At 38.6% G+C, this 21,488-nt stretch overlaps 1 protein-coding gene across 1 annotated transcript; it reads right to left on the reverse strand.

Annotated features, from left to right (window-relative positions):
• Positions 1-7,074: 7,074 nt before the first annotated feature.
• LOC109177845 lies at positions 7,075-7,524 on the reverse strand. The gene has a single exon (XM_019327316.1). The coding sequence runs from the start codon at positions 7,522-7,524 to the stop codon at positions 7,075-7,077; it is 450 nt and encodes a 149-aa protein (XP_019182861.1).
• Positions 7,525-21,488: the final 13,964 nt, after the last annotated feature.

Here is a 21,488-nt window from a genome sequence, read left to right on the forward strand (position 1 = left end):
TACAACGATTTCAAAATATGAGAGAGCGTAGAGGAGTATTATCACGTAGTTCATCATAAACCTTGTATTGTAATTTATAATGTATTTTGTATTTTAACAATCTTATTCGTATTTGAACCTTGTATTTGAATATTTTTGAATTTATTTTCTTCTTATTTCTTCGCCCCCACTGAACAAAAATCCTGGCTCCGCCATTGAACCCCTTTGAATCTCCGTTACCTGTACTCCACGTACCGGTTGCCAAACAGACGCCAGAACCTGCCTCATAAAGTCCAGTTTTATCATCTTCTGCGTCAAAAACTGCCCGACAATCCTCCAAGTCTCCTCCTCCTCCTCCCCATCACCCTCTACCGCCGCCTCTCCACCCTCCGGCATAAACACCGCCCCCTCCTCCTCCATCAACGCAATCTCCGCCCATCTATCCGTCAACTCCACCACACCCCCCACTACCCCTTGCTGCCGTGTAGACCCCCCATCCCCCCTCCCATGCTGCCCCGTACCCGTACTGCCTCTAATCCCTCCTCTACCCATACTGCCTCCATCTAAACCTCCCACGCCATCCCCATGCAAACCGCCTAGGCCACCTGCCAACACAACTCCCCCACGCCTGCCACGTTCCCCCCTTCCTCCACTTTCCTGTACTGCTTCTATCGGCTGGAATCTCTCATTCGCACCATACTCCCTAATCCCTCCTCTACCCATACTGCCTCCATCTAAACCTCCCACACCATCCCCATGCAAACCGCCTAGGCCACCTGCCAACACAACTCCCCCACGCCTGCCACGTTCCCCCCTTCCTCCACTTTCTCGTATTGCTTCTGTCGGCTGGAATCTCTCATTCGCACCATACTCCCTCCGTACTTGCCCCCAACCAACAGTTCGCCGAGCGTCTTGCGTTCCTTCCATCGTCCGGCGGAAATCAACACCTTCCGATAATTCCCTATCTCGCGTTTCCTCCATCTCAGCCAGCCCCTCGTCACGTCGGTTAACCTCGCCATCCATAACAACATCATCGGCCATCTTTCAGGGAAGATTAGAACAAAATTTGTCTGAAAACCTAGGAAAATCCTAGTAGGTCTGCAAAAACCCTAGAGAGAATCTAGGGAGAGAATAATAGAGTTTTTTCAATTGATGAATTTGAATTGATTGATAATTAAAGACTTGACTATTGATGAATATAATGCCACTAAATTCAATGTTCACTTTTTATTGAGGGTTATTTCTATATTTAAAAGGGAATTGAAGATCCAATCTGTAACATTTACCCAAAATCACAAATTTATGGTATTTGACCACAAAACTATTTCAATATATCTTACTCCCTTACCATCCATTCCAATATGACATGTCCTGGGATAATTGTGAATAGAACAATTCATCAATCCGTGGATAGTACATACTCAATTTATGACAATAAATGGGACAATTACGGAGTAAAAAATGACACGGCACAACTTTATTTCTTTATATAATCATTTTTGAGATGTTGGGTGCTCGATTTGACTCTTAAACTCTCTACCGTTCACTGTCAAATTCAACAATCCTCCAACCAATAGGTGTTAGACTTGACCTTTTACCGGCCTCCGTCCAATAGAATGTTTACAGCTCCATTGATCATGGATAAAATTCAGAACATTTGTCTCAGTTGTTTTAGTCACAACATGACTCATGAGCGATTAAAAATGCATTTTTTTTTCCTAAAATAACTTTTAGTCCCATAATTAAGTAAAATGTAGTCCTAGGAAAGAACGAGGAGACGTTGAGGCCACCTGAGTTAATAACTACAATAACAAGAACAATCCTTGACTTTTGGAGCTAGCAGTAGTTCAACTGCTCTTCCTAGGTTGTTTCCATGACTTTATTTGTCTGTTTAAGGTTTCAACCTTTCCTTGCACTTGTTGTATATAAACCCCTCAAAAACCATGCAAAAAACATTACATCAACAAACAAAAAAAAAACAGACAGACAGACATCTCAAGAATCAATAAGAAGATCAGAGCAGTATAGTAAGAAAGATCAGACAATGGCAAGTGAAGCAGCAAAACTGATGCTTCATTGTGTGTTTGCAGCAAGCATACCATTGTCTGACACGGAGATCGAACGCAGGCCTTACCACCGCAACTGTGGCTGTGCATTGCACACCTTGAAGTCGTCGCTACGAACAGATATATGCTCCCATCATCGCACCATTTCCTTCCCAAAGAAACAAATCAAAACTGATAAGATAATAATGCATTATCTGTAGGCAAGCTCTCTTTGTCTGCAACTTCCCCATTGTCAGGATTAAGCGCTTAGTAGCAAAGGGAGTCAGTATCACGTTTCAATGGCAGGATGCTCATTCTCGTTCTTTCTACAACAGCTAGCTAGTTTGAAGTTGTATCAAGCAGTAGATGGCCGGCATTAGGATAATGAAGGCAGAAGAGAGTGACATTATTATTTCTAGGTTTAATTTAATGATATGATCATGTACATTGTTCTGTCAAGTCTCTGTAGGCATGCATTATGCACTACTCATTATTCATTTGTATACCTATCACTGCAAGTAAGTGTGAAGGAAATACAGTACAGTTTCAGAGAATGTTAGTTTCTCTTCTCCAAAATTTATGTTTGTTTCATGTTTTTAAGAATGAATCTTGAGAAAGCAGCACAGGGGGGAACAACAAGGTCAAAGAATAACCATATGATGTGATGTTCATAGATAGTGAAATATAAGAATGTAGTGATGTTCTTGACATTATCACAAGTGAAAATAGACTGACTACTAGAGGACAACAATATTAATTTGTCTGCAAGCCAAGTTGCAACACCATTAACAAAGGAGATATATATTATTATTAGTTATTGAGGGTGTTTGGTAAATAGCTGTTAGATGATCGGGTTAGTGGGTTCGAGTCATTGATAGTATTAGCTGATTGTAGAAAAGTGTTTGGTAAATTAAATGTTAGTTGATAACTGATTACATGCAAAATGACTTCCTCAAAAAGCTTATCGAAAAAATTGATTTAAGCATCTGTTTGAATTTTAGCATTTTGGAACAATAAGGTGTTACAAAAAAGCTAATTAATCAAATATTCATATTAATTATTTAACCAAATCAGATAGCTAATAGTGGTCAAATAAAGTAAAATTTGTTGATAAGCTAACTATGTTACTAAACAGGGTCATTAACTCATCATCGAGTATCTAACTGCAATAACAAGAATCTACATAGTAGAAACGTTGAAGTGCAGGCCAGGATTGAGTAATTAAGGTGATGAGAAATTCTTCTTTTAAAGGCTTTAACCATAACTGATAACTCCATTCTTATTAACCATTATTAAGTAGTCTTTATTCTTTCTGTCATTGATTTTCCATTCCATAAGATCTATGTAGAAAGCCTGTGTTACAACAAAGTAGACAATTTGAACATAAAAGTTTGAGACATTTGATAAGCGGACAAGCCTTCTATTAGTGAGAGCCAAATCTAAGTTAGTCTGACAATGGTAGGAATATCGGGTTTTATATGCAAAGTAAACAACTAAAAAAAGGGGAATACCGGGACTAAAAGACAACTAATAAAAGGGAATACTGCCATCGAGCTTAGCATAGTGATTCGTTGCCTGACTTGATATTACGACTGAAGGCGGCAGTGTGGGGGTTCGAATCAATTGGAACCCTGAATACGAAAAAGTCGAGGATGATAGAAGGTGTGGATTATTAGATTCCTTGTGCGTCATGAAGACTAGAATTTGACTAGTGGGTTGATTGCTAGACTTGTTATATACAGGCTTAGAATTAATTCAGTCAGACCGGAATCACCTAAGTATTAAAAAAAAATAAGGAATACTTAGCTTATTAATTTCCCTTATCAACTTAGAAAAAAAAAATCTAGAAACTCTTTCCCTCCATTATAAGAGAATACCTAGCTTATTAATTTCCCTTATCGGTTTAGAAAAAAACAAAAAAAAAAAAAAAAAAAAAGAAACTCTTTCCCTCCACTATCTTGTCGGATCGGAATTTAGGGACTTTGGGCAAGTCTTGAAACTCTTTAACATAGTTTTAAAAAGAATTTTTTTCCAAAATGGTCCCTTGACTATCATTCGTTCTCAATTTTGCAATTCAACTTTCAATTGCACCCAATGTGGTCCCTTGATTTTTAAAAATTATCCCAAATTGGTCATCCGTTAGATTTTTCGTCAACTGAGCGTTAATGTAGGGGTATCTCAGTCAACTCAACCCAATATTAATGTTATTGTTGATTTTTCCCAAATTTTTTTGTACGCAGTCTCTGTGATGCTGGCTCTCAAAAAGAACTTGAACCCACCATCAGCGCTGGGGTGATCCGACTCGGATCCATGCAACCGGAGGGTTCCATCCGCGTCGCCACTGAAGTAATCCAACCGACATCGACGGTCAGCTCGCTGGAAAAACCGAAGATCGCCAGCATGCACCACAGTCTCACCAACTACATCCACCGCCACAACTATCGTGACCTCCACCTCCATCACTGCTATCTTCAAAAGAGACTTCAGAACAGACAAAATTGATGAAATTATAAAGAAGCTAAGATAGAAAAGACACTAGAACAGGTAAAATTGATGAAATTATAAAGAAGCTCAGAAAGAAAAGACATCAAATTGATGAAATTATAATGAAGCTCAGAAAGAAAAAACATCAAATTGATGAAATTATAATGAAGCTCAGAAAGAAAAGACATAAACAAGCAAAATTGATGAAATTATAAAGAAGCTCAGAAAGAAAAGACATAAACAGGCAAAATTGATGAAATTATAAAGAAGCTCAGAAAGAATGGCGAGCAACCAACGCAGCCACCACGCTACCCTCCGTCTCGGCTTCCATCTCCCTCCCTCGCTTGGCAATCCGACTACCAACGACGACTTGGACAGGGGGCCGGCAACCTTTTCTCTCTCTCTTGGTAACTTCCAGTAGTAGACGAAGGCGATGATGGCGAGAAACCGCATCCCTCCTCTCTGGTTTCCTTCTCCGGCGAGTTGTCGTGGTTGGTCGACCACCTTCGTTTTCCGCCATCAACATCAATTTTATGTTCTTCATCCAAGTCCAGTGTGAGTTTATATATATTTATTATACATAATGCACCAGCTTAGAGCCCCAGATGCACATTTAAATAGTCTAGAATTCGTAATTATCAATAGTGCAAAGGTAAGCTGAAAATGAAAATTTTTCTTCCCTAAAATTTCATTCGGACCTTACATAAAAATTCCAATCGTGACTGGGTCTGAGATTTCTGAGAGGGTTCGAAGCAGCAGCGGTCATGGCAGTCACGGCGGGGGAGAAGAGAGGTAATGGTTTTCAAAAAAGAGAGAGGTAAGGTCAATTGGCTGAATAAGTAGCTCACATTCGTTTCTGGAATGCTGGGTTGAAAGAACATTTGAAATATGCACGAGTGTTGTGAATGGACGAAAATACCCCCACATTTAACGTCAAGTTGATGCAAAATCTAACGGAGGACCAATTTGGGGTAGTTTTTAAAAAACAATGAAAGTCAGAATGCAAAATTGAGAATGAGCGATAGTCGAGGGACCATTTTGGGAAAAAACTCTTTTAAAAATATACTAGAGAATTTTTAAATTAAATCTCAATTTTTTTTTTTTTAAAAATAGATATTGAAAAAAGTTTATCATATCACATATGAAAAAACCTGATAGTTTTATTTTTTGTCGGGGACTGGGCCCAGGGAATTATAGCCAAGTCGCAAACTAAAGAGATCAGATAACGTTAAGGATTGAACACTAATTCACGTGCTGAAGGAGAAGGCTTAGACCACCAGACTAAGAACGTTCTCGTGTTCTATTCAATGTCCTCAACAGACCATCCATCCCCTTTCATATAGCCATCCCACACACACCATCCATGTGTACGTCATCCGGGTGCTACGCCGCACGACCAAGACGCGGCCTGGTGCACTCAGCACGCGCCGGCCGATGGTACCTGTTGTGTGCAGTAACGGCATAAAGGCGGAACGCGAGCACCCCGTCACGCAAGGAGCACTCGACAAACCCCGGTGTGTCGTGACGGGCGGAGGCGGAACGTGCCACGCAAGGCGCACTCAACAAACCCCCGTGTGCCGTGACAGGTAGAGGCGGAACGCGAGTACCCCGCCACGCAAGGCGCGCTCAACAAATCCGCCTCTACCTGTCAGGTGGAACGCGAGTACCCCGCCGCGCAAGGCACGCTCAACAAATCCGCCTCTACCTGTCACGCAAGGCGCACTCAACAAACCCGGGACACCTCAGCCGCCAGAAACCGATGTACCATTTAGCGCCACCCGACCAGTAGCCCGTGGCAACATCCATGGCGGGCACCCCTACTACACCTCAGCCGCCAGAAACCGATGTACCATTTAGCGCCACCCGACCAGTAGCCCGTGGCAACATCCATGGCGGGCACCCCTACTACACCTCAGCCACCAGAAACCGATGTACCATTTAGCGCCACCCGACCAGTAGCCCGGCAACATCCATGGCGGGCACCCCTACTGGACCTCCTCAGCATAGACGGAGGGGCACCCCTCCTGGACCTCCTCAGCATAAACGGAGCCAAAGCGGGGCAGCTGCCCCCCCCCCCCCCCACCACACCCCACCACATATATAATCTTGGTATGTATATATGTATATATAATACATGTTTTAGTATTAGTATAAAAAAAACTATTAAATATTAATAAGAAATGAGTTAGATTAGTTGGCAGAGTTAATCGATGTGTTTTATTTTTCGCCCATAACAAATATATTTCTTAGGTAATTTTATTTTAAAATTATCTCTTTTGTTTTAATGTTCTTCGCCCCCCTCAACTAAATTTATGGTTCCGTCCCTGCTCCTTCCGAAGGTGCCCAATATCAAGTGAACCCAATTACAATCTCAAAATCCCCATCAAAACCCAATTAATTAAAATTTAATGTAACCATTGAATGCAAACCAAATTGTACAAACTTCATTCATATCACGTAGAAAATTTGTGACATTCATTTATGAATTCCTTGAATCAAATTATAATTCGTGACAATAATAATTACACCCAAAAATATCCGAGCCGAAATGACAAATCTGCCCTCGTCACAGTCCCGCTTTCATTTGTTGACCGACAGCGGGGACAGCATACCTAGACGAGAAATTACGGAAAAGCCCATTGCCTTGCTCCTCCTCCGCCGCCGCCGCCGCCGCCGTGCCGTTATCGAAGTTCAGCGCATAGCTCTGCGCGTCGTAAATAAACTGAGCCTTATAACCGCCCTTCAACTTAGGGTTGCAATATCTCCCCATCTTCCTCAACAAATTCTTCCACCTCGGCCCCGCCACCACCTCCGACAACTCCCTCACCTTCTTCGCCTTTCCCCGCCACCACACAGCGGCACTCTCGCCGCCGATCAATGCTCTGGTGTTTCCCTCGCCGGAGCGGAAAGAGAGCAGCCTGAAACAGCCGCACCCGGTCGGAGATCCCGCCTCTTCTTCGTCTACTATCGGTGAGTTAGCGATCATGAACGCTTGGCTTTCTTGATTACCAGACATATTCTACCCTGCTTGTGTATATACAAAATATAAATACAAATACAACTGTGAATGTATAGATTTTCGCCGGGGGTGGGTGGGGTGATGAATAGGACGATGAAATCTTATCTGCGATGATGAGATGAAAGGGGTTTATATACGTAGGTGTTACCGTGTGGGTTTTGTGTGTATAATTTCGGGTTGGAATAGGATTGATAACAAAGTTGTGTACTGTACAAGGATGTCTGATGTGTCTATTTGACTTTGAATAAAATACTCAACACTAAGAAAAGTGAACTAAAAATATCTCATATTCTCAATATACTACACCAAATAATTTTTTTTTTTTTTATACTACACCAAGTAATTAAAAATAGATATAAATATCCGAAAAATTGGTAATAGAATAGAAGGAGAATACCTCTCGTATTAGGTCACGAATTTAATTATTATTAACATCTCTCAGCTGAGTTCATCACATATACAACGTTATATATGATATTATTATTTTTTATTTTTTAATCATTAATTACACAACGTCAATTTTTTTTATAAAATCGACGTTGTATATTAAGGAATTTAAATTTTTGTTGGAAATGAATTAAAATTTTTAAAATTAGTAAATATATGATGTTATGTCAAGGACCTTATGGTCTGATGACACCAAGTTGCTCTCCTATATGAGAGGTTATGTGCTTAGATTGCCCTCTTTGTGCTTAGATTGAATATTGCATTCTAACAGAGTTAGTACTTAATAGTACTCAAAAAAATATATATGATGTCAGTTTTATATGTAATGTTTTTTTTTTTAATAATTAAACGTCGTCATTTTAATATTTTAAAAATAATATAATCTTTTATATATCTAGTATTTTTTGTTTGAAGGGTATCTTTTATATCTAGTATAATTATGTATACTATTTAAATTGTATAAATATTGACAACCATTGTTTTACATCACAATATTTTATACAATTAGACATATTATGCGTATTTGTATTTAGTCTAATTATATTTTAACTGGTTTAATCTCTCTGGATTGATAAAATTTATTTGTTAATCATTGATGCTACAATTAAATATACTTAGAATGGAATAATAATATTCAAGAATCAAGAATGAATTACATATATACAGCCAACATGTTAAGCAAGAACACAAGAGTAGGAAGCAGTTGGATAGTAGGGGTTGCAATTAGTTGGAACTGAAAATTGGTATCGTTGACCGGACAACGATGTTTGACTTTGGTGTTGCAATTTGCAAACGGCAAACGTGGGTTGTCAGAGTAAAACGTGGGGCCGAGGAGGAAACTGGGGAGTGTTTGCAGATCTGAGGTTTGATGCACACGTCGGCAGCGCGTAAGAGGATATCAGCATTCGTGGCCCTGTACCTGTGGATAAGAACACAGCTTTTGGGTTTTGCCATGTTGAGTGTGGCAAATTATTCGGTATACTCGGATTATCTTGTAAGATAAATTTGAATTTAAAAATGTATAATTTACATATTGAATGTTGTAAATATTTATAATTTTATATGTTAAATATTTACAATTTACATACTGAATGTTCACAATTTTATATATTAAATGTTCACAATTTAAATTGTGAATATTCAATATGTAAATTGTGAATATTCAATATGTAAATTGTGAATATTCAGTATATGAATTGTGTATTTTGACCAATGTCCACCTAGAGGTGACCGCGGTTCTGTTCTGCAAATGGCCAAATCGGAACCGGAACGTTATAGTAAGGTTCCGGTTCTAACCGGATTTAAAATAAAAAAAAAAAATAAAAAGAAGAAGAAGAAGAAGAAAAGGTATAATTTTTAATTTTTTTCCGGTTTGGAATCGGAACCGTCGGTTCCGATTCCTTTTCATCTCTAACCTTAATCGAAACTGACAGGATAATGGCAATGCAATGCCTCAGGTGACCTCAGGGACCAACTCACCAACAATCGCGGAGGGGACCTCCGAGAACAGTTCAACAACAGGAGGCCCGGGGACACTCGAGACCAACTCAACAATGGAGGGGACCTTCGAGACCAACTCAACAATGGAGGGGACCTTCGAGACCAACTCAACAATGGAGGGGCGAACCAAGTTGTGAACCTCCAGGTGACCATTCAGCAAGCAGTGACGGTGGCGCTAAATCAGGTGGCGGTGGGACTGCAAGGCCAAGTGGCCTCGCAGCGGCCTCAGGAAATAGAGGTAGAATCCCCGCGAAGGGTAGATGCCTAGGACGCAGCCCGTGCAGCGAGGGATGCAGGGCGTCGTACCAGGACAGGGGGTCCAGGGGAGGGCGCCCAAAGAAGTGGACCGGCCAGACGGCAACCTGGACCCTCCCGCTCTGCCCTAGAACGGTTGGGACACGGGGCGCCCGCTCGGCAAAGGCCAGAGTCACTGGCCGAGGGGTCCTCCGCTAGAGGCCTTCGCCGGCACGAAGAAAGAGAAGCAGAAAGGTCAATCACGGAAAGGATGGGCGAGTCTCGTGGGTCGGCCCCGCGCCGGCACGGTGACGAGTCGGCCATGCGTCGACACTCGGACGAGCGACGCGTCGATGAACCGGCTCCGCGTCGGCACTCAGCGGGCGAGCGACGCGCTGATGAGCGGGTTCCACACTGACACTTGGATGGACGGAACGTCGAGGAACCAGCTCCGCATCGACACTCAGATGGACGACACGTCGATGAGCTAGCTCCACACCGAGGCGTAGAGGAGCGACAGCCGGCCCTGCGTCGGCACCCTGACGAGTCAGCCCTGGTCGAGAGGCTGCAAAGAAGAATCGAGGAGTTAGCAAGAAGGGTGGAGGCACGGGAGTAGTCGCCGGAACCCGAGGTGCGGATGGCAGCACCATTCTCCCCAAGCATCATGGACGTACCTTTGCCGAGGGACTTTAGGTTGCCTGCCATCAAGGCGTACACGGGGGCCACCGACCCACGTGTCCACATGACGAGATACAAGGCTGCTATGGTGATGATCGGGGCAGGGGACGCCATCATGTGCCGAGCATTCTTGTCTACACTGGATGGAGCGGCCCAGGACTGGTTCAACACCATCCTGGATGGGTCGATCCAAGACTTTGGGGAGTTGTCCAAGAGCTTCCTGACATACTTCTCCGTATCATACAGCGTAAGAAACCCTTCTCTCACCTCTGTGTAGTAAAGCAAGATAGAGGTGAGAGCCTCAAAGACTACCTGATCAAATGGAAAAAGGAAGTCAATAATGTCTACGACTTCGACTCCAAGGCGGCGATCCCGATATTTATCCATGCCTTAAGATCAGGGTATTTCCACAAGCAGCTGAACGCCCACCACCCCCGCTCTTACGAAGATCTGATAAGGACGGCTAGCCGCTATGCTGAAGCAGAGGACGTCGACAGGAAGAAGAAGGACGAAGAGGATGGTAGGAAAGGTGGGAAGCCTGGGAAAGCGGGTCCGCCCAGCCAGGCACCACTCTCGAACCACCCGACCGCAGGGAAAGGCTAAGACCACGAACGACCTCGCCTGGTCCCCTTGCGTAATTTAACTCCTCTTACCCATCCCGTCAGTGTCATCCTAAAGCAAGCTGAGGAGATGGGAATGGTAGAATTCCTTGAGGAGTTCATGAAGGTCTCCCCAAAGGCAGACCAAACAAAGTACTGCAGGTTTCATAAGCAAGCCGACCACGATACGGATGAGTGTCACGTTTTGAAGAGACAAATAGAAGAACTCATCCAGCAGGGCTACTTCCGACATTTCGTCAAGCGATCTAAGCAGCAGCAACAGCCGCAACACAATCCACCAAAAAATGTCTGGGGGAATGACGATGGCACCGACCCGTCCACCTCGAACGCCAAAAAAAAAGAGAACACGACCAAATAAATGAGCAGAATGATAGCGAGAAAGAAACCGAGGTGGCGCCCAGACGACAAAAGAAGCACACCATACACTTTATCTATGGTGGACCCGCAGGGGGTGACACGCCCGCGGAAAGAAAGAAGTGGAGCTGGCAGCTATACGTGGGAGAAGTGGTGAGTCTTCCCAGAGAAAAGAAACAGAGACAGGAAGCCATCACCTTCTCCAATGTTGACCTCCCAGAGGGCCCGTTACCCCATCGTGACGCCCTGGTGATTGAGATGGACGTCAACGATGTCATTGTCCACCGCATCTTAGTCGACACGGGAAGCTCAGTCAATGTGATGTATTACGATGCCTTCACCAAGTTAGGGATACCTAGGAATCAGCTCAAAGAAGTACGTACCCCACTCTCTGGATTTACAGGTGATTCAGTGGAGACGGAGGGGTCAGTGGTCTTACCAGTGGAGATAGGCACGAGCCCTAACATTCGCAAACTTGACGTGGAATTCATCGTGGTAAGATTCACTTGTGCGCACAACATCATATTGGGGAGGCCGGCACTGGAGAACCTCAAGGCCATAGTGTCGGTGGAACACTTGTGTATGAAGTTCCCTACTCCGAATGGGATAGGAGTCGTCAGAGGAGACCAGCGGGCAGCCCGCAGTTGTTAAGTAAAAGCATGCAAAAAGATTGGCAGAAAGGATCTACAAGTCCACACCATCTGCAAGGATGATCGATCGGGTATGGAACTCGAAACATTTGATTTTTCCTTAATATTCTAGTAGTCATTTGGGACTAGTGCTTGGTAATCACGGTCCGCCCGCTTTATATTATGAAATCTTTTGGAATAATATCTTGTATTCATGGTCCGCCCGTGTTGTTTATTGAAGCATAATCATCATTTACGAAGCGTCTTCGGAAAAATGGTCCGCCCATGTTGTTTATTGAAGCAAGTTCGTTTTCGGCATCCATGGAACGCCTTCAAAAAAAAATAGAGGAAAAGCGGGCAAGGCCGGCACACGCCTCGGCCGAGGCGCGCGCCTCGGCCACAGATTGGCCAAGGCGCGCCTCAGCCAGAAAGTGGCCAAGGTGCACGCCTCGGCCACAGTTCGGCCGAGGCGCACGTCTCGGCCTTCAAAAAAAAATACAATAGGTTGGAGCCCGCCTCAGCCACGATCGATCTAGGCGCACACCTCGGCCACGATCGGTCAAGGCGCTCGCCTCGGCCACGATCGGCCGAGGTGCACGCCTCGGCCACGATCGATCGAGGCGACGCCTCGGCCGCGATCTGCCGGAGGCACGCACCTCGGCCAGCCTAGGCCGTAGCCCGTCTCGGCCAGCATACAAAAAAAAAAAAAAAAAAAAAAAAGGGTCGTAGCTCGTCTCGGCCACGATCAGCCGAAGCATCGGCCACGATCGGCCAAATGCGTGCCTCGGCCTGCCCACCTAGGCCGAAGCTCGTCTCGGCCAGCATAAAAAATAAAATAAAATCATATGTGATTTGTAAAATAAAATCACATATTCAAGATCAACCGGGATTCTGCACGATATCAAGCAAATTCAGTCTTACTCCCTAGTCAACTCAAACACATCCGTAGACTCAGGAGTAGGGGAGACTGGTGACTGGATAATAGGGCTGACACCCGACCCGGATCATAAGTGGGCATCTGACCCGGCGCCATATTTGACCCGGCACCACATGGAAACCCAACGGACAGAACTCCAAAGGACATAATTCCAACAGGTGTCACCTTTATTGTCATTGAAGCCACCATTAATGCCACCATTGATGAGAGAGAATTAAAGGCTTAGCTCCCCATTTATGTCCCATGTTGTTACCGTTAGCACCCGGGTATGAAACCAACCAGCAAAAAGCATTAACGCTGCAAAGACCAATGCACCAATTGCAAAGTAGATGTTTCCCTCAGCTTGGGAGGACACGTTGACTATTTTGTACTAAAACACTTGACAATACAACTATTGTCACTACTTTACACTGCGTTATTCTAATATTATTATTACCGGTAACATATTTACCGTCAGGAACCTTATTGGTTCCGGTTAAGAACCGAAACCGTATGGACAGTTCGATTCCGATTTCGATTCAACAGTGTACGGTTCGGTCCGAATCATCCGATTTGAATCGAACCGTGATCATACCTATGTCCACCTTACAATGTGAACCTGAACCTGAATCCATGGCATAACTGTCGGTTAAGTGCTGACGCAATTAAGTATAGGCCTAATAGCAGGTGGTTGCGGGGGATATGGAGGGTGTTTTTGAGTTTTGAGAACAAATATGTTCACATGCAAAATAGGAAGGGGAAATGTCAATGTACAATGTAGGAGTATGCTGTTGTACCAGGAGATTGCGGGAAAATTTTGACGACGTGAGTGGCACAGTGACAAAAGGGCAGCTAGAGTTTAGAGACGGCAAGAGGTCATAGTGACAAAAGGGCAGCTAGAGTTTAGAGACGGCAAGAGGTCATAAATTATTAGAAAAAATTCACAGATATGAATATGTTAATTATTAATGTTATTTTTAAATTATTAGTGATGTCAATGTTTTTCTTAGGGGGCGTTTGGTTCAGGTTATATAAGATAACTAAGGTTATATTTGCTTGGTAATATAATGTTCTCATGTTTGGTTCAAGTTATGTAACTTTCTCAGGGAATGTCACTCTGCATTAAGTTTTTAGCTATTGGAAGGGAATGTGAGATACCCTTCAATTTCTTAGGTAATCTCACATTTCCTTGTCTTATTACTAATGTTAGGCTTTGTATTTTTTAATCAATTTATCTTATTACTGTTGTCTTATTTACATATCTTAATGTTAAACCAAACACATGAATCTAACATTCCCAGTAATCTAACATTCCCAGCAATCTGACATTCCCTAAGGTAATCTAACATTCTGTGGATCAAACGCCCCCTTAATTTTAAAACGTGACATATATTACTCCTTCCCTAATAGGAAGAAGGAGAAATATTATTGCCGGCGGAAGGAGAACAAATTAAGAAATTAAAGAAAAATGGAGGAAAAAACGTGGTCTTCGGACATGGAAGACAAGCGGGTAAGCACATTTACACCACTAATAATTCAGGAGAGAAATAATATATGTCACATTTTAAAAAGTAAGGAGCAATAATATTTACACCATCAATAATTCATGGATGACATTAATAATTGGAATATTTGTGAATGGTATAAATTATAATTTTTTCTAAATTATTATATCCACCTCATCCACTCTTATAGTATCTATCTACATTTGTTTTGTGGATGTTTGATGAGGTGGATGAATGAGAGTGTAGGAGAGAGAAGATTAAGTATGTTGTACTAATGTGAATTTTCTTTTATTTTCTTTTTTTTCGGGTGGGGGGGGGGGGGGGGGGGGGGTTTGGAGGAAATAAAAAAAGAAAAATTGTATATGGATTCTCATTGAGTAAAATTTCAAGCAAATATTGTGATTTTATTGGTAAAAGAGAAAGAAATTAAAGTAAGAGCAACTTCAACCGTGAAACTTTTTATGCTTTAATTTTTTATTTTGGCCAATAAGTAGGAGTGAGAATGAAAAAAAAAAAAAAAAAAAAAATCCGCGCATGCAAAGTTGTTTTTTCTTCTTCTTTTCTTTTCTCTACTATTTCTCTCCCTTCCAACTCAACCCTTACCCCCCTCCAAAACCCTCTGATGGAGTTGCTCTAATAAAAACTATGACAATTATTTTGTTTTTATATATTTTTTTTAATTTTAATGAATCTGAACACGTTGCATATGTATGGAATAAAAAAAAAAAAGGCTAATATAAAAACTGAGAATATGTGTAGTATTACTCAAAACAAAACAAAACAAAACAAAAAAAAAAAAAAAAAAAAAAAAACAAACAAACAAACAAAAGAGAGCATGTATAGACATTACAAGAATAGAAAATAAATAAATATATAGAAACAATACAATAATAATAATAAATAGAAACAATATAATAATAATAATAATAATAATAATAATAATAATAATAATAATAATAATAATTTTCTTTTTTTAAAAAAAAAAGACTAAGCCTTAATTTTGTCTCACGTCGCCAAAAAAAAAAAAACAAAAAACAAAAAACAAAAAACAAAAAAAACAAAAACAAAAACAAAAACAAAAAACAAAAGAGGGGCATTGAGGCTCCTGAGCTCCTCTATAAAGAGAAGTCTCAACGCCCCTTGTTTTATGTTTTATACCCATATGATGTTTGGCATTGGATGGGTATTGAAGGGAAGCCTTGAGGCTTTCAGAATGTAAAAAAAAAATTAAATAATTCAACATTTATCGAATAATGAATAATTTATTGTAGATAATAATTAAATTAAAATATTCAAGTATAATAATATTTTGAAATAAATAATTTTTTGTTTTATATATTTGGCTAGTATTATTTGAAAAAATTGTGGCTAAGTAATGGTCACTTATAAAAATATTAAGATGGATAATTGTGATACTATTTCAATTTATTTAAGTGACAAATACGTTGTTAGTATTTTTGGCAAATTATATTATGCACTAGGGTGCACAATACATTGTGCGTCCCAAGAGTTTATGTGTATTATGTTAAGAGTTTATGTGTATTATGTTAAAAGTTTATGTGTATTATGTTTAGAGTTCATGTGTATTATGTTAAGAGTTTATGTGCATTATGTATTATGTTAGATTATGTGTATTATGTTAAGAGTTTATGTGTATTTTACTATACAATTATGTCCATCAAAACAGAGAATTTTTAGGGCGCACAATGCATTGTGCGCCATGGTGCAAGATATAACAACTGCTATTTTTAAAGATATTAGTGACCTAACTGATAATTAATTATTGCGTCAAGAAAAATTCTCGCAAATAACTATTGTGACTAAGGTGTTGTCACAATAAAATAAGTAATTCCAGCGATTTTAGTTGTCACTAAATTAATTTTTTTAATAACATATTTGGTCACAAATTGTATATTTATTGTGACCACTATTGTTATCACTCAAAAACTACTTTTAGTTTAGGTAAGCATTGAATGACAACATGTGACGACTTCAAAAATTGGTCACTAATTTCAACACTGATCAAAATCGATAGTTTTGGTGACAACTTTTATTGCACTAAATGTGAAATTTCTTGTAATAATAATAATAATAATAATAATAATAATAATAATAATAATAATAATAATAATAATAATATATTTGAAATGATAGCGTGATTCATTGTTCCTAAACAATGAATCATGCTATCATTTCAAATATATGATAGCGTGATTCATTCTTTCAAAAGGTTAAACTCCAATCCTAAGGGCCCCCCACACCCCGTCCCGACAGAATGATAGCGTGATTCATAAATATATGATTGAAGGATATTTACCTTGAAAATATTGTATATTGTAGATAAGAAAATGATATATGCATGTATTATTATTGAGTATAACTCCCATCACATATACAAATTTTGGGTAAAGAAAAGTTAACGGATAAAAATAGTACACCACTTTGTTGTTTAATTTAAAGGATGGCACCTCAGCGCGGAGAGTAACAAATAAAAATAACTCTATTACAATGTAGTATCTATTCATAACTACTTTCTCAACATACTAAATTACAAAGAGCCAATAACGCCTCAATTGAGCCTCAAACTCACAACCTCTCATATGAAAGTCCAACCCAAGTGCCATCTAAATACAAGGTACTTCGCAAATGTACTATTATTCTAGTCCAAGTAGATAAATGGAATAGGAAGTGTACCCCGGCCCATAATAAATACATATAAAAGTTAATAGCAACAAGGAACATTTACCTTAACGTGCATTTAGAATAGCAACAAAGAACGGCAAATTATGCCCTGGACCCGTGTCCACATTGAATTATGGACACGGGCTCAAAACGACGTCGTTTTTAAAAAAAAAAACACGTCATTTAGTTATAAAAAAAAAAATTTCACGCGCATTTTTTCGTTAACGGCGTTATTTTTTTTTTTTGATTATGAATGTACAGTTATGCTGTTATGAATATACAGTTATGCAATTATGAAATTATGAACACAGAGCTCTAACGTTATGAACTTACAATTATGAACATATATAGTGATAAAATTATGACCATGGAGCTTTAAAATTGTGAATATAGAGCTTCGAAGATTATGAATGTACAGTTATGGAGTTATGAATGTACAGTTATAGAGTTATGAATCTACAGTTATGGAGTTATGAATCTACAGTTATGAGATTATGAATCTACAGTATGGAATTATGAATGTACAGTTATTGATCGAATTATGAACAAAGAGCTCTAACATTATGAACTTACAATTATGAACATATAGTGATAAAATTATGAACATAGAGCTCTAAAATTGTGAACATAGAGCTTCGAAAATTATGAATGTACAATTATGGAGTTATGAATGTACAGTTATGGAGTTATGAATGTACAGTTATAGAGTTATGAACGTACAGTTATGGAGTTATGAATGTATAGTTATTAACATATAGTAATAAAATTATGAACATATACTCTTACAATGAAGCGGTCTGAAATTAAAAAAAAAAAAAAAAAAAAAAAAAAAGGAGATAACAGTGCCTAACGGCACTGTTACCCGTGTCCAGCAAGCATGCTGGACACGGGTCCAACGCATAACAATTGACAAAGAACATTTACCTTATTGTTAAGTGAAATAAAAGAAATGAAACAAATGTTCAAGGTGAGGTTTGAACCGTAAATCATCTAGTCTAGTTTGAAAACCAAAAATCTTACCAACTAAGCTATGGGCATATTCATGGTAATATTTACGTCAATATTTACATGTAGTATTTATTGAAGATAAAATTTCAATACAATCAGTTTCCAAAAGGAGCTGACTCATGATGGTGAGAATTGAACCAATCGTTATGCCTTGGACCCGTGTCCAGCATGCTTGCTGGACACGGGTAACAGTGCCGTTAGGCACTGTTATCTCCTTTTTTTTTTTTTTTTTTTAATTTCAGATCACTTTGTTATAGAAGTATATGTTCATAATTTTATTACTATATATTAATAACTATACATTCATAACTCTATAACTGTACATTCATAACTCTATAACTGTACATTCATAACTTCATAACTGTACATTCATAACTCCATAATTGTACATTCATAATTTTCGAAGCTCTATGTTCACAATTTTAGAGCTCTATGTTCATAATTTTATCACTACATGTTCATAATTGTAAGTTCATAATGTTAGAGCTCTTTGTTCATAATTCGATCAATAACTGTACATTCATAATTCCATAACTGTAGATTCATAATCTCATAACTGTAGATTCATAACTCCATAACTGTAAATTCATAACTCTATAACTATACATTCATAATCTTCGAAGCTCTATATTCACAATTTTAAAGCTCCATGGTCATAATTTTATCACTATATATGTTCATAATTGTAAGTTCATAATGTTAGAGCTCTGTGTTCATAATTTCATAATTGCATAACTGTACATTCATAACGGCATAACTGTACATTCATAACGGCATAACTGTACATTCATAATCAAAAAAAAAAAAAATAACGCCGTTAACGCCAAAACACGCGCGAAATTTTTTTTTTTAACTAAATGACGCGTTTTTTTTAAAAAACGACGTCGTTTTGGACCCATGTCCACAATTCAATGTGGACACGGGTCCAGAGCATAATTTGCCGAATTGAACACGTACCCTCTTGCAATGCTGGATGTTGTGAAAAAGTGACAAGCCAATCTACCTGACTTGGTTAGGTGTCAACATCTTGTAAAGAATATATTTATTTAATCTCATCTCAGCACTATAAATACCATCCAGTCCATCCTCACTCTTTGTAATTATATACAAAATCAATTCTTCCTCTTCAGCTTCATTCTATTATTATTATTATTATTATTATTATTATTATTATTATTATTATTATTATTATTATTATTATTATTACTATTACTATTATTATTATTCAAAGCACAATACCAGCACGAAGTCTTGAATTCAAGTATTACATAAGTAATTTTTATTTTTTTTTCATAAAATTTTATCCAATATTACAAATATGTCAAACCTCACAAATCTTGAATTTGTGAGACTTAATATATCTAGAAAAAAAAAATTATCTTTCATAGGTATTGAATGTTGAGATACACTTGAATGCAAAAGGTCTTGGTGATACTATCAAAGAAAATAATGATGTCTCGACGCAAGATCAACTAAGGCAATGATTTTCATTCGCCATCACGTTGACCAAGGGTTAAAAGATGAGTATCTCACGGTGAAAGAACCCTCTGAACTGGAAAAATAACAACAATAACTGAGAGCTAATTTTGAACATAGCAGAATTATATTCGCTCACAGTTTATGAATCTTGTAATCACAAGTGAAGCCAATCATAACGGAACGGGCTTTTGGGAGAAATATTGTTCTCTGGTGATCATATCTTTCTTTCAAATTTTTCTAGAGTTCAGAGTGTTCTTTCACCGTGAGATACTCATCTTTTAACCCTTGGTCAACGTGATGGCGAATGAAAATCATTGCCTTAGCCCGATCTTGCATCGATGCATTATTATTTTCTTTGATAGTATCACTAAGACCCTTTGCAAGTGTATCTCAGCATCCAATACCTATGAAAGATAATTTTTTCTAGATATATCAAGTTCAACAAATTCAAGATTTGTAAAATTTGACATATTTGTACGTAACATTGGATGAAATATTATGAAATATATAAAGAAAATTTACCTATGTAATAGTTGAATTCGAGACTTCGTGTTAATAACATGCATGTTGTGAATAATAATAATATCTATTAATAATAATAGTAGTAGTAATAAAATTAATAATAATAATAATAATAATAATAATAATAATAATAATAATAATAGTATTAAGAACAGTAAAATGGAGCTGAAGATGAAGAGATTGATTTTGTATATAATGCTTGGTGTGTTTTTACACAGAGTGAGGATGGGTATTTATAGTGCTGAGATGAAATTAAATAGAAATTATTTTACAAGTTAACGACACTTAACCAAGTCAAGCAGATTGGCTTGTCATTTGCCATAATATCCAACATCGCAAGAGGTCATGTGTTTAATTTTTATCGTCATAAGTCAACAAATTGATTGCATTGTATTGAACCTTTATGTTCAATATGTTCTACATGTATGTATTAATACAAATGTGCCTATATCTCAGTGTGTATATGCCTCTCGTTTTCCAAACTAGATGGTTGGGGGTTCAAAGTTGAACATTTTTTTTTCATAATTTACCAAATGTTTTAATTAATTTCATGTCTCATGTGGCTGAACAAAATAATGAGTTGCTGTTGAAAAATCACGAGGCTCAATCCCATAAGGTCGTGGTCACAGTCATAGAAGATACCGTGATGATAATTGAAAATGAAAAAATATTGTGCAAGAACCTAACAGAATGAGCTATAGCCACATTTCTATTTCTTCCGCCAATCTACCTAACTTGATTAGGTGCCTTTATCTTGTAAAATAAGTATTTATTTAATCTTATCTCAACACTATAAATATACATCCCCACTCTTTGTAATTATATACAAAATCAATCTCTTCCTCTTTCCGCTCTATTCTACTGTTCTTAATACTATTATTTTTTTTTTATTATTATTATTAGATATTATTATTATTCACAACACTTATCATCAATTATACGGAGTAGCTTTTTTTGGTTGCTTGTGGCATTATAGTTCTTTTGTTTTTTTAATGGTTGGTATTACGTACCGCGTTTGCTCCGTTAGAACATTAACCTCTCTTACTACTATTATTTCAATCTCATCACTGCATTTCTCACTATTCTAATCTCACCGTTATAGTCACAAATGAAATATATACTTGTGTAAAAAAAAAAAAATTTATAATTTAATGGTATAAATCTACATTTCTTATTACTTCTGATGTTTGAGTACCACATCCATATAGGCATATAGTACAGTACTTTTTTAGTTAGCTCACAAAGTCAATACACCTTGAGTGCAGATTAGCATGCATACCCATTCAATCAAACTTAATTGGATCGCTTCCCTAATATAACCAACACCTACAAAAAAAAATAAATCAGTCTAAATTGTCAATAACTGACCGACTCAAATTAATAAAAT

This window comes from Ipomoea nil, unplaced genomic scaffold, assembly GCF_001879475.1.
Source record: "Ipomoea nil cultivar Tokyo-kokei standard unplaced genomic scaffold, Asagao_1.1 scaffold0176, whole genome shotgun sequence".
In the NCBI taxonomy this organism is placed as follows: domain Eukaryota; kingdom Viridiplantae; phylum Streptophyta; class Magnoliopsida; order Solanales; family Convolvulaceae; genus Ipomoea; species Ipomoea nil.

What these genes read in the sequence shown, in the direction of transcription:
- LOC109177845 (XM_019327316.1), bottom strand. Translation starts at nt 7,524, where the DNA reads ATGTCTGGTAATCAAGAAAGCCAAGCGTTCATGATCGCTAACTCACCG.